General features: G+C 46.7%; 1 protein-coding gene across 2 annotated transcripts; it reads left to right on the top strand.

Annotated features, from left to right (window-relative positions):
- Positions 1 to 2598: 2598 nt before the first annotated feature.
- CFAP157 (cilia and flagella associated protein 157) lies at positions 2599 to 13738 on the top strand. Of its 2 annotated transcripts, XM_081847625.1 has the most exons (9): positions 2607 to 2882; positions 3416 to 3687; positions 4724 to 4877; positions 6779 to 7046; positions 9029 to 9159; positions 9327 to 9477; positions 10278 to 10468; positions 12229 to 12376; positions 13238 to 13738. In XM_081847625.1, the coding sequence occupies exons 1-9, from the start codon at positions 2737 to 2739 to the stop codon at positions 13340 to 13342; spliced, it is 1566 nt and encodes a 521-aa protein (XP_081703751.1). In that variant the 5' UTR covers positions 2607 to 2736; the 3' UTR covers positions 13343 to 13738. The 2 variants fall into 2 exon arrangements, with proteins under 2 accessions (XP_081703750.1, XP_081703751.1); XM_081847624.1 differs by lacking the exon at positions 13238 to 13738 and having other exon boundaries at positions 2599 to 2882; positions 12229 to 13143.
- The last annotated feature ends 981 nt before the right edge of the window (positions 13739 to 14719 follow it).

The following is a 14719-nucleotide window of genomic DNA, read 5'->3' as shown; positions in this document are numbered from 1 at the left end:
AAGGAGCAATAGACAGAGCCTCTGCTCAATGCTCAAATCCTATGTCAGTGCTTTTAAGTCAGATTAAAAGAAGCTGCTTTTATACCTGGCCAGAGAAGTGATAAATTTTGTGTTCTATAGGTCTTGTGACAAAACCATAAGTACAGACAATATCAAAATAAAAAAAAAAAACAAAGCCTCTACGAACAAATGGGACCATGTAATGCAAGTGGGACTATAAATGAGAAGCCTCCATGACTACATACAGTATATTTAAATTTACTGCTGTTTTGTCTAGTTATCTCTTCCTAATCTTCCTTGCCACCAGAGCAAAAAGGGCCGCTTTGTGAGTCACAAAGGTGTTAGAGTCACTCAACCACCGCAGAACCCTCTGTGCCAAGGGGAGGCTGCTTTCTTGAACAAACAGGGTTTAGAAAGCACCTCCTAGGCTCTGTTTATAATGGACAATATAACAAATAATGACGACTATATTCTACCTGTGGTTGCCCACATGGCTAGAAACTTGCACAGCCTTAAAATGAAAGTACCTGGTGGTGGGTGGCAGCAGCACAGGGTAGGCAGCCCCCCCCCCATTTTAACATCCTAGAATGTCCTATAGCAACACTGAATGAGCCCAGCCATGCCCAGAGATACTGCAAGGGTGAACCTGGGGCCTTGACGCATGCAGCTGGGCATCCTGCTTCTTATAACAAAGGTGGCATTTTTTCATCTCTGCCAAGCTAAGCAGTTGGTTCCTTACCTTTCTCACCCTGATCTGGCCACAGTGATCCATGCGACGGTCACCTTCTGTCTTGATTATTGTAACTTGATCTACGTGGGGCTGCCCTTGAAGCTGACCCAGAAACTCCAGTGGGTGCAGAATGCCGCGGTGAGGCTCCTTATGGATCACATTCATCCATTGCTTTACCAGCTGCACTGGCTCCCAGTGGAGTACAAGGTCAGGTTTAAGTCACTGGTTTTGACCTTTAAAGCTCTATACGGCCCAGGACTCTCATACTTACGGGACCTTAAGGTCCACAAATAACAACACTTTGGGGGTCCCGAGTCTCAAGGAGGTTAGATTGATTTCAACTAGGGCCAGGGCCTTTTCAGCACTGGCCCCGATCTGGTGGAACGCTCTGTCACAAGAGTCTAGGGCCCTGTGGGACTTGACATCTTTCTGCAGGGCCTGCAAGACAGAGCTGTTCCACCAGGTCTTTGGCCAAGGCACAGTCTGACCCCCTCCTTCGGTAATGCTCACAGAACTCTAGCCCAATGGTTGCCATTAATTTGATTTTGAATTGATTTTAGAATGAATTGATTTTAGAATGCTGTGTTACTTTTATTGTTGTTAGCCACTCTGAGCCCGGCTTCAGCTAGGGAGGGCGGGATAGAAATAAATTGTTGTTGTTGTTGTTGTTGTTGTTGTTGTTAAGTGATAATTCCTTCCCACAGTGGGAACCAGGCCCCTGTCCACAGACTTCACAGTAAAGGAGAATCAAACCCTTGTTTTTTGTTTAATATTTTTATTAAAGTTTTCTTGGTTTACAAAGGTATGTGCAGTGTCTCTTTTTTCAAGTTACATTTTCCATAGGTCAATTTCATTTGTTGAGGGTTACATTAGGAAGAAAAGGGGGGGGGAGGTGATGTTTCTAATTTGCTTAATGTATGTGTGGGGTTTGGTGTCAGTGTTGCTTGTGCTGTTCCCTTGTGTTCCTTTGGTGGTGAGAGAGGTTGAGGTTGGCCTAGGGTGTGGTTGTTTGTTTGTGATTGGCTGTGGTGATCTTTGTTTTCGTGTGTGAGTGGGGTGGGTGGGTGTTTTGGATCAGGTTAGCCATATTGATTCATATGCTATTGGTGGATTCTTGTCATTGTCTTGTTGGGCTGTATACGTGATAAAGGGGAGCCATATCGGGGTGAAGGCATCTTCTTCTATTTGTCCCCGTGTGAGTTTCTGTTTACAGTGGTACCTCGGGTTACATATGCTTCAGGTTACATTTGCTTCAGGTTACAGACTCCGCTAACCCAGAAATAGTGCTTCAGGTTAAGAACTTTGCTTCAGGATAAGAACAGAAATCGGGCTCCGGCGGCGCAGTGGCAGCAGGAGGCCCCATTAGCTAAAGTGGTGCTTCAGGTTAAGAACAGTTTCAGGTTAAGAACGGACCTCCGGAACAAATTAAGTACTTAACCCGAGGTACCACTGTACTCTATAGTAGTTATAGATTAGATTATAGATTATAGGTGTAGTGTGGATTTTATCTGGATCCATTTGCGTATACAGTGGTACCTCAGGTTACATACGCTTCAGGTTACAGACTCCGCTAACCCTGAAATAGTACCTCGGGTTAAGAACTTTGCTTCAGGATGAGAACAGAAATTGTGCAGCGGTGGAGCAGCAGCAGCAGGAGGCCCCATTAGCTAAAGTGGTTTCAGGTTAAGAATGGACCTCCGGAACAAATTAAGTTCTTAACCCGAGGTACCACTGTATTGGTTAATTTTTCTGGCAGGGCTGTTTCCCATACTATCCCTTCTAAACGAAAGGGAACTGCTTGTGGTGTCTTTGAGGGAGGTTTCCTGGCCCTTTAAGGTTTCATTCCAGATGGGCACGCCCCCCTTCGCACTGTTGCTATGTACATCTCCTCCACCCTAGTGACAGCACAACCATTCTGCCTCTGAAAGGGCCCTGGCAGCATTCCCTTTCGACCTCGCCATCCCTGAATCTCCCGCTCTCAGCAAGAGAAAACCCCGGCAACACCAATGGCGCCCAAGAAGAAAGGAGGAGGAGGAGGGCGCAAGAAAGAAGAGGCTGCCAAGGAACCAGAGCTGGATGATGCTATCGTACCTGAGCACAGCCGGGAGTTTTACTTGATTCAGATCCGAGATCTGGAGGGGCGACTAGCCCGGTGGGTAAAGGTGTGTGTGTGTGTGTGTGTGTGTGTGTGTGTGTGTGTGTGAAGACTGTATTCTCTGAGGTGTATAGGGAAGGGCAGCTGGAACAGAGCATAGACACCGACTTCCACAAATCTTTGCTATGCATTTGCTCCTTAGATGGGGCATACGGAAAGCATCCCCTTTCTTGGTACCATCAGGGTAGGATTTGGGGGCTGAAGTATCAAAGAATCAGTGAGCTGGAAGAAACCACAAGGGTCATCTAGTCCAACCCCCTGCAATGCAGGAGTCTTTTTGCCCAATGTGGGGCTTGAACCAGCGACCCTGAGATTTAAGAGTCTCATGCTCTACCGACTGAGCCAACTGGAGCAGAGGCTAGATTCCTGCATGCTAAGGTGGTGCCCAATGTGAACCCTACTTGGAGTGCACCCATCGTAATGAATGGGCCATGGCCAACTTAGGCCCATTCATCTCAATGGCTCTGCTCGTGGGTGTCAAGTTAGCTGGTTCTGGGTTCCTGCCTCTTGACTGATCTTCTTTTGCTTAGGTACCAGAAGAAATGGGATGAAATGCAGGTGAGCGAGGAGATCTTCCGCAATGAATATGAGAAGATGCTCCATGACAACAAGGAGATTGTGTCCTTTCTGAAGAAGACGCTCAACCAGCGGGTTGACGAGATCGCAGAGTTGACGGAGCAGCTCCAGTTACTCCAGCAGGCCAAAGACACAGAGAAGGACGCCTTTGAGGCCCAGCTAGGCCAGCTGAGGCACGAGTTCCAGGAGACCAAGGATCAGCTGACTTCTGAGAATATGAACCTCAGTAAGGCTGCCAGGCCGCTTTTTGGAAAAAGCAAAGGGGAAGGAGGTTTAGGCTCCTCTGCTTAGCTCCACAGGCGGAGTGTGCCTGTGCAGAGCACACTAGAAAGGAATTGCTTTCAGTTGCTTTCCAGCACAGTGCCTGCCTTGGATCTGCACCACTTTTAAACTCTATTTTCAGTTAACTGAAAATGACATCAGGCTTCTGAAGCATGCTGAAGGTAAAATCAGAGCATGTACTTCTGTTGTTCCTAATCTATGTGTACATAATTCCATAATCCAGGCTGCAAATGCCATTGGCTATGTAGTCAGAAAAGCACTACCCGTGCGCAAGAGGATGTGTCTCTCCTATAAACCCCCTCACCTAGGTTGGCACTACCAGGAGGCTTGATGAGGTAGTTGCTTCAGCGGCAGAGAGGGGAGGGGCAGCAGGTTTCAATTTGGGGCCCCACCTGCCTCCCTGCCTTGCAGAGATCTCAGAAGTGCTCCAGGGGACGGTGCCAAGGAGAAGAACATGGCTGCACCTCTCTTTCTTGCCCCTACTGAGACCTCTTTTTAGCAACTGGGCACAAGGAAGGAGTTAGATCCCAAACAGGCCTAGAGGGGTGTGGGGATGGGTGGCAGCTGCCCTGGTGAGTCAGGTGGTCAGACCAGGTGCAAGACCTGGCTGAGGGAACAAATTTCTCCATGGCACTCCTGAGGTGAGGTCACTTGGGCGGCAAAAGGGTAGGTAGAGGCAGGCAGACAAGGGGGGGTGGGCAAACGAGTGCCATCCTGGCACATGGAGGCCTCCTCAGATGGGCAGCCAAGTTGATCACTTGGCTGCCTGGCCAGGCTCTCTGTACTTAGAAAACCAAAGGGAAAGAAACAGAGCCCCCAGGTTCAGGGGCAATCTACCTCTGCATAACAGGTTACAGGGATGGGCACTGTTTCCTTGTTCACCTCAGGTAGCAAAATATATTGAGCTGGCTATGCTCATACTCTAGTATGTTGACTGGGGCCTAAGGGGGTTGCCTAAATTCAGAATTTCTGGTCGCTAGGTGGCAAGCTGGCTGCCCTGGAGGATTTTAGGATCCACAAAGATGAGATCATGTCGAAGTTTGCCGAACTCGAGGCAGAACTGAAGAAGCAAGCAGAAGACCACAAGGATTACATCTATAACCTGGAGAGGAAAGCTGTGATTGATAAAGAGAGGTGTGTGCTGTGGGATGGGGGTGACCAGCCTTTGCCAACCTAGTGCCCCCCAGATGCTTTGAATTACAACTCCCATCAGCTGGCTGGGGCTGACGTGAGTTGTAGTCTGAAACATCTGGGAGACACCAGGTTAGTGAAGGTTGGGGTTGACCAAGGGCGCCATTGTGTCAGCTGTTCAGTACGATGGAACTCATGCTGACCACAGGCTTTGCAGACCTGTATTGTTCTTGTTCTTATTTATTTATTTATTTGCAATGACCTCATGGTTCAGCCAACTAGAGCTGGTAGCAATATAATGGCAGAGTAGTGAGGGGAAGAGCTACAGGCAAAATGGCGGGCCCAGGGGTGGAGACATGCTCTGCTGAGATGGCCTGCCTATCCAAACCCAGACATCCCCACTGTGAAACTAGAGATCAGGGGTTCTAATGTAACCAAGATTCAGTATATGGAAAGGGACTAGATATCAAGTGGTGTGAGAGACCTGGAGAGCCAGTGCCTGTCAGAGCAGGCGATAGCTGGCTTGCTGAAGGCAACCTCTCTTTTTGTTTCTTATTTATTTATTTCACTGGTTGAAAAAAACCACCAAAAAAACCCAAGACAAACCTCAAAGTGGTTTACCAAAAAAAATAAAGCAGTAAAATCAAGAAAAATGTGCAACCCTACTTTCAAACATATGAAAGTTAAATTACCAGAACAGATTAAAATTACCTCTCCTTTCTAAGCATCTAGATAGGATTGTTGAAACAGGAATGTTTTTAGCAGAGGTCAAAAAGAATACATTGAAGGCACCTGCTTAATCTCAAGAGGCAGGGGGTTCCAAAGTGTAGGTGCCGCGATCGATTTCTTACAAATGCAGAACAGGTATTATGTGGCACTTGTAGTAGTGCCAATTCTGCTTATTAAAGTGGTCAAGTGGGCACATGTGGGGTAAGGCGATCTCTCAGATAAGGTGGTTCCAAGTTATTAAGGGCTTTTTGTACTAATAGTAGCACTTTGAACTTGACCTGGTAGCAAATTGGCTATCAGTGCAGACCTTTGAGCACGGCTGTTATATGCCGACAAGGCCTCACTCCCGTCAGCAACCTTGCTGCAACATTCTGCACTAATTGCAGCTTCCAGATCGAGTGTGAGGGAAGCCCCACATAGAACACAGTGCAGAAATCCAGTCTTGAAGTAACTGATGCATGAACTATGGTGGCAAGACTTTATCGGTCCAGGAATGGCCATAGCTGTTGAAAGGTTACCCACCCCTATTATAGGACAACAGTGTGATTTTAAAAAATGTATATTTTGTCATTTCCTGGATTGCAAATTCCTTGAATCCTGTAATGCAGAAAAGCATGAAAACAGGTACCTGGTTTGCCATTGTGAGGATAGTATGTTGGATGAGTTGGGCCTTTGGCCTGATCCAGCAGCCTTATGATGGTACTGAAATTACAAATGACATGAAATGGCACATGTTGCCTGGGGCAGTAGGATAGATGATCCTTGGATGCTTTCCAGAGGGCTTCCAACTGGACCAAGGTGACTCAGACACTGGCCAATCCGCCTTTGCCACCTCCCAGCTGCAAGGCCAGGAGCTGTGCCTACTGCCAGCTCCATGCTGGTATAGTGAGCCAGTGTGGTGTAGTGGTTAAGAGCAGTAGTCTCATAATCTGGTGAACCGGGTTCGCTTCCCCGCTCCTCCACATGCAGCTGCTGGGTGACCTTGGGCCAGTCACACTTCTCTGAAGTCTCTCAGCCCCACTCACCTCACAGAGTGTTTGTTGTGGGGAAGGAAGGGAAAGGAGAATGTTAGCCGCTTTGAGACTTCTTAGGGTAGTGATAAAGCGGGATATCAAATCCAAACTCCTCTTCTTCTCTTCTTCTCTTCTTCTCTTCTTCCTTACTCTCTCTCTCAGGTTAAAGAAGGAGATGATGCACCGTGTGAATGCGGTGGCCGCTGAGTTCCGCAAGGTGGCCCACAGCCAGATGGCAGAGACCACTAAGCGCACCATCCGGGAGAATGTCACCATCAGCTTCCAGCTGACCAAGATAACCGAGCAGAGCCTCCAGCTCCTCCAAGAGAATGAACGGCTCAAGGAAGCCCACTCAGAAGCTCTGAAGCAGCTGGAGCTGCTGGAGGAAAACGAGACAAAGATGGCACAGAACAGCCTCAGCAACCAGAAGGTAAGAATTGTGGCTGGGCCACAATTTATGCTTGGGGTGGGCCAGCATGGTACCTTCTGAATGCTGTTAGACTCTGACTCCAATAACACAGTGGGTAATTCAGAAGTGTATGAAGTTCCCTTCAAAGTAGTCACAACCACACAACTTCACAGCTGCATCCACTTCTAAGATTATACAATCATCTTTAAAAGATACAATCCACTTCTTCATGTGGCATTTGGCTAAACTATGGAGCTTGCTTCCACAGGAGGCAGTGATGGTCGCCAACTTGGATGGTTTAAAAGAGGACTGGACAAATTCGTAGGGGAGGAGAAGGCTATCAATGGCTACTAGGCAGGATGGTCACATTCTGCTTCCACAGTTTGAGGCAGCGATGCTTCTGAATGCCAGTTGCTGGAAAGCTCAGGAGGGGAAAGTTGCTCTTGTGCTCAGGTCCTGGTTTCCCTTTAGGTCACCTGGTCGGCCACTATGAGAACAGAATGCTGGAACAGACGGGCCATTGGCCTGATCCTGCAGACTCTTACGTTCTTACAACAACAATCAATGAGAACCTCCATGCACTGCCTTCCAGCTAGATCTACTGTATTCTGATCATGTACCTGGACAAATTATTTGGAGTGCTCCAGTAGCTACAGGTGAAACTCGAAAAATTAGAATATAATGGAAAAGTTCATTTATTTCAGTAATTCAACTTCAAAGGTGAAACTAATATATGAGATCGACTCGTGACATGCAAAGCGAGATGTGCTTCTACTTCCCCGTGGTCCAATCTTGCTCGATTTGCAATCCTTGTTTTGCTGATTTCCTTGAATATTCTAATTTTCTGAGATTGTTAATTTGTGGTTTTCATCAGCTGTACGCCATGATCATCGCAATGATAACAAATCAAGGCTTGGCATATCTCGCTTTGCATGTCACGAGTCTATCTCATATATTAGTTTCACCTTTCAAGTTGAATGACTGAAATAAAGGAGCTTTTCCACGATATTCTAATTTTTCGAGTTTCACCTGTACTTTTGGAGTGACTGAAGTTGTGCTTTCCCTGAAGTTCCATTGTACGTAACAGAACTTGCACACCAATCTCTTGAAACTGAAGCTCCTTTTGTTTTCAGTGTTGCTAAATGCTTAGCTTTGGAGCATGCCAAACTCCTCCTCCTTTGTGCCCTTCCTGCATACCTTCTCCAGAGTGACCCTGGTGGTCCATCCTCAGTGGCTCCAATCAGCACAAAGGGTGAGAATACTTATTTTCAGTGGTTAGAAAGCTCCCCTTTCATGCTGATTGGACAGCCTTGGACCATGACACCTCTGTACAAATTCCCATCAGCCTCAACCACCATGGTCTATGGTCAGGGATGATGGGAACTGTAGTCCAAAACATCTGAAGGACCCTACATTGACTACCCATGAAAATAAAACAGCAGCTGATTCCCATGTTGCATTTTCTGCTCATCAGGATAACAAGAGCCAGTGACATGATCCAGGGCTGATGCTTTTGTGCACCACATGAGTAAATCCACCCAGCTAATAGGCCCAGGTGTCTAAGCAAAGGGCATAATAAAGATATTTAATAAAATAAAATGATTAATAATGATGATGATGATGATTATTATTATTATTTATACCCCGCCCATCTGGCTGGGTTTACCCAGCCACTCTGGGCGGCTTCCAACAAAACACTAAAATACAATAACCTTTTAAACATTAAAAGCTTCCCTAAACAGGGCTGCCTCTAACATCCCAACCTTGTGCCTCTCATGTTACTAGACTCCAACTCCGATCATCCCCAAGTTTGCCCATCCTGGCTGGGGATGATGGGAGTTGGAGTCCAACATTACCGGAAGGGCATCAGGTTGCTGATATTAGTTACTATATTATATTCAAATGGTGCTGAGCCTTTCCACACCCAGCTGAAGGCAGAATGCAGGCTGCTGATCACCTGTGTATGTGACAGGTATGCTCACATGTGCATATTTGGTACACAGATGATCTGGATGCTCACCAACAAGTGCAAGGAGCTGCAGGCGCAGGTGGAAGAGTACTTGGAGATGAAGAAGGTCATGGCCCAAACACGGGAGACCAATGAGGTGCTGGAGCAGCAGAACATGGCACTAAAGTTAGTACAGGCATCTCTCTCTCTCTCTCTCTCTCTCTCTCTCTCGAGCCAGAGTCAGTTTTTTCACTGAACTAACTGCCCAGGCTTCTTTCCTGGTTAGGCGCTGCTGGTTGTCGACTAACTGTCTTGCTTCTATTCCTGGTCTGGCCTTCTCCTGCCCCACTCAGAGAGGAGCTGACTCTGCAGAGGCAGGAGATGCAACGGAAAAGCAGTGAAGAGGAAAGTCAATCGAAGGCACTTGAAGAGGAGCATCAGCTGCGGCTGAATGCTGAAAGAATCCTCAGGCACACTGCCCAGGGCCTCAGGGAAGTGCTGCTGGTGAGTGTCTGGGAATATAGGGACACTGTTGGGAGGGTTTTGAGACCTTTTGCTACATTAAGAAAATCCAAGTTGATTGGCCTTATGAGCTTTGGATGATTTTTATGGGTCAGTATTGCATCTCTTTGCATTTGAGTTGTCTGTCTCGGGAGACAATGGAGGAGTGCACCTTTGGGGATGAAGTCAAACCATCAGAGAGTTACAGCACATGCTGTGGCTGTAGAGACTGATATGGGAGAGACATGTTTTGTTGCAGCTGGGGCAAAGGAATGTGTCCAGTTGTGCTGCTGTAGGTGCACTCAGGCATTTATTTTCTCTGCGCTCATCCCAGTAGTCATTCCTTCTCTGGTTACTGCTAAGGATGCACAACCTGTCTCTTCTGCAGGCACTGTGGTCATTTGCAAGTGATTCCCACACTGTGGGGATGATGTTTCCAGCCTTCATGTCACATCTGCAGAAATCTTTGTAACACAGAGTTGGTTTGCCAAGAGGTCTGGTGCCTGAAACCATCTTTCCATAGAGGAGATCCTGCCATCTTCCATTCTGTAAACAGGATCAAGCTAGTAAAAGCCAAACTCTTGCTAATCTCCTTCTTTGTAGGTCCTGCATTGAGCAAGGGGTTGGCTACAATTCTATGAGCTAACCTAAACTGTCTGCTTCCTGTAAGCATTTGGGCTGGGCAAACTGGGATCACATACTTGCCCACTTCAAACTTTGCATTTTATTTGAAGTGTGGGAAACAAATATGGTGGGAATCTAAGAGGGTTTTGCAGCTGCGTTCTTCCTCTTCACTCCCACAGGAACGCCCATCTGATGAGGATGAGGATGGCCATTTTGACGTGATGTTCCACTTAAGGCGCAATGATGTGCTGCAAGCCACCTTGAATCTCCTGAACAGAAGCATCGCACGCATCGAGGCCAATCAGCTTCTCCGGACTCTCTATGTAGAGAGCAAGGTGTTCAAACCTACCACCACCACGGAGGGCAGCAGGTAAGAGAAAAAGGGGATGAGATCCATGAGGGTTGGGAGGGGTGCCACCGCCTGGTAAAGGTAAAGGTAAAGGTAAAGGTAAAGGTAAAGGTAAAGGTAAAGGTAAAGGTAAAGGTAAAGGTAAAGGTAAAGGTAAAGGTACCCCTGGGGTTGTGGCGCTCATCTTGCTTTACTGGCCGAGGGAGCCGGTGTACAGCTTCCAGGTCATGTGGCCAGCATGACTAAGCCGCTTCTGGTGAACCACGGCAGTGCATGGAAATGCTGTTTATCTTCCCACCGGAGCGGTACCTATTTATCTACTTGCACTTTGACGTGCTTTCGAACTGCTAGGTTGGCAGGATCAGGAACCAAACAACGGGAGCTCACTCCGTCGCAAGGATTCGAAACGCCGACCTTCTGATCGGCAAGCCCAAGAGGCTCAGTGGTTTAACCCACAGGGACACCCGCGTCCCGCCACCGCCTGTTACGTTCTTGTAAAATGACAAGCAGGCAGAGCTACTTAGTGAAAGGAAGCAATACAATATAGATAGCTGCCTCATAGGAATGGAAGAGGAAACTTGATTCAAATAGCACAGGAAGACAAAACTGCGGAATCCACACTTTCTTCCCCCACCATTAAATTTTTAATTTGTATACATAATAAGGGGGTTGGACTATATGAGCCTTGAGGATGACTTCCAACTCTATGATTCTAATATCCAAGGAAATAGTCTTACCAAAGACAATAATTCCAGTCTATCCAGTCTACAGCAATCATAGGTCATATGCCAATTCCCAATATAAGCTTAACATTATAGGCACCAATTCTATAGGGCTGAGATGTACTCAGCCTCTGCAAAGTTTGTTGGGATGAGCCCCTCCAATATGGAGGGGCCAGGCCCTGCAGTAACAGCCCTTGTTGAGCCTCGTGGCAGCAGTGGGAGGCCTCAACAACGTCATGGCGCCCATGATGGGAAACCCCCAATGTTGGGTGAAACTCTGTGCCTCTGCTTAGCGTGGAAGTTATCAGTGTACATAATCGTATCCACAGGCATTCCTGAGATGAAAGAGGATGAAAAGGTCTCTCTCCTTTATTAGCACATGAAAAAAAAAGGGGGGAGCCACAGGTTGCCAAAATTCTATATTCAATGCCTTGATCTGAAATGGCCACTTCCCAAACATTACAAGCCTGGCTGCTGTTAATAAAATGCAGATTGGGTCCTTATGCATATTAATGTCTAATGAGGAGTGCAAGGGTCTGCTCCAAAGATGTACACGTGATTCAAATGTCTCATCCCAGAACTCTCATGCTACTGTGTGGAAAAAGGAAGTCATGCATGGAAAAAGGAAGTCACATTACCACACTCCTTCCGGCGCATGGGTTTTATTTTTACAAGCCTAGATGGGCTCCAGTGCTGCCTCAGAACAACCTTGAAAGTTGCACTTTCTGAAACAGTGCATGAACCGAAACGCAGCCACTCTTCAAAATTCACGCTTCTTTCAATTCTGCAGTGTAGTTCTCCAGCCAAAAATACATGTTCTAGAGAGAAAAGCATGTGTAGAAACAGAATATACACCAGTGGAAAGCACATGCACAAAATGAACCACATTTTGGGTTCATTTTCTGGGAAAATGTGTGGGTTAGGCAGAACTGCATGTAGAAATCTTGAGCGTTAGGGGAAATTGGCAGGAAAATGCTGCTGAATTTCCACAGGAACGTTTTGTAAAATAAATAAGCAAATTCGCAAACTGGTATGGAACTGTAGATATTTGTTTCTCAGCCTCTCTGCTATCAAGCCTTCCCGCATCATGTCACACATGAATGTTGCCAAGATCCCAGGGACCCATGCTGTCCACAGTATGCCATCTCTGAGCAACGTCTCCCAGGTCCGTGAGGATACTGTCCGGCCGTACGCTAGTGCCACAGAGGTGAGTGGGGAATCAGGACTTATTGGCCCCCAGGTGGGAAGCAATAACCAAAACCTAGGCAACAGCATGGCTTCCAGGAAGCAACTTGCAGAAATGAAGGCTGGAGCAATAATGCCTGACATGCATGGAATTTGCTGCCCCCGGTCTATCAGCCAGGGTAGTTGCAAGGATAAAATGGACAGAGAGAAGCGTGTGTGCCAGCTTGAACTCTTAGGAGAAAAGGTGGGATTTAACAGTAAACAAATAAACTGTCATGGCTGCCCCCAAAGATTCCTGGGAACCTCCATGTGTTATGGTTCTCTTCCCTAACAAATCTTGGCACCCTTAACAACTAGAGTTTCCAGGATGCTTTGGGGAGAAGCCACGGCCGTTGAAGTGGTATAATACTGCTTTAAAAATGCATAGTATGGATGTGACCTTACAAGCCTTTCCCTTCTGTTGGGGTGACAGAGCTGTATGGGCTGCACACAGCCTAGTGTTTATTTTATTTTCATCCATTTTTACTTTTCTATCCCACCTTTTATACCCTTTCCAAGGAACTCAAGGGGGCTTGTAGTTTTTATCCTCACAACAACCCAATGAGGTAGGGTAGGCTGGCCCAGATTCCCACCTTTGTTCTTTAAAAAAACCACAAAATTTCCAAAGCATCCTCAGATTGTCTATGCCAAGAATAGTATATAAATGTGCCTGATAAATAAATGTGTCCAGGTGCTATTCTGTCAAATCGTTTTGTGGAGAACTACCCTTCTCCTCTGCCTCAGGCCTGGTCCTGTTTTTATGAGTACATTTATCCGTGTTTTCATCTGTGAAATTGTGAGGGGTGTGGACCCCTAGCCTGAACACCTGCCCTTTCCCCCATAGCCTTTAATAGCAGCATGGAGAACGGAGCTGAAAGAGGAAGAGACCAAACCACAAGAGAAAGCTGTCTGTAAGAAACTGGCTACACAGCAGCCAATGGACGAATAGTGAATGGAGAAGAAGCAACCCTTTATGCAGTATTCTCATTTTGCATCAGCACCTATCCCTCCAAGAGATAATGATACTCCAGGTGGAATTCTGAGGACTTTTATATCCCAATAGGTCAGTGCAGAACAGTCTGAGGAAAGTTACAGACCCACTGAGCTGTTTTGAGTCAGAAATGGAAAGCAAACAGAGGAGGAGGCACAAACAGCCCTCTAACCCAACCACGTTCCGAGGCTGGGTGGATTTCCTAGGGCAAGGCCACCACACTGCTCCCGCATGACAACAGGTCTTTGTGAAGTGGGATCCAGCTAGGATAGGAGGCCTCTGGCCTTTCTGGTAGCTGATATATGCTCCCACCTTCTTCTTCCTTTCTGAATTAAAGTGGAAGACACACTTCAACCCTTATACTCAAGGTTTACTCTTTACAGGTGTGAGGAAACTATTTTATTTCTGTATATAAAGCATTTAAAAACAAACAACAACCCACCTGCCACTCCTCAGCCATAAAGGCTACCCCCAAAGAAAAAGGGGGGGGGAAGCTGTTTTGCACACACCCTCCTGTTTTGTGCATTATCAGGGAGCCTTGTCTATGGGTGAGTGTACTGGAAGCTCACAAAAAGCTTTTAAAATTATTTCATTCACATGGTACCCTGCAAAATGCCCACACTCTCTCATGCTACACAGATTGGGAATTACTAGGCTTGGAGATCTGGGACAAGTAATCACTGCAGCTTGTCATGAGGAGTAGGAGAAGGGGGGACGTTCCTCCCCACCAATGCACTTCCTCCCAATTAAGGTCTTTGTTGCAACAAAAGTGCATTGCAGTGGTACCTCAGGTTATGGATGCTTCAGGTTACAGGTGCTTCAGATCACAGATGCTTCAGGTTACAGACTCTGCTAACCCAGAAACAGTACCTTGGATTAAGAACTTTGCTTCAGGATGAGAACAGAAATCGCACAGCGGTGGCACGTCAGCAGCGGGAAGCCCCATTAGCTAAAGTGGTGCTTCAGGTTAAGAACAGTTTCAGGTTAAGAATGGACCTCCGGAACAAATTAAGTTCTTAACCCGAGGTACCACTGTAATGGTGGAATTATACTAGACTGTTCATCATTCCACCTTGTTAGTTGTCCTGCAAAGCTTATGAGATGTTTTGTTGCATTATTGCAGTCCAGAGGGCCCCCTTTGCACTGCAGCATAACAAAAGCAGGACAAAAACACCAGCTTTGGAACATTTGTGGTATAGGAGGTTGCGATTTTTCAGCAGGAAGCTACATGATGTGCACTGATTAGAAGCGAAACTGTATGTCCACCCTGTAACATTTGCAGGTGTAAACAGCCATGGAAATGGGCTTATGTATAACCACCCTCATACTGTCATA

This window comes from Podarcis erhardii (assembly GCF_964252035.2).
Source record: "Podarcis erhardii genome assembly, chromosome: Z".
NCBI classification, from domain to species: Eukaryota; Metazoa; Chordata; class Lepidosauria; order Squamata; family Lacertidae; genus Podarcis; species Podarcis erhardii.
The sequence above is the reverse complement of the archived record's forward strand: the minus strand, read 5'-3'. Positions and strand labels throughout refer to the sequence as shown.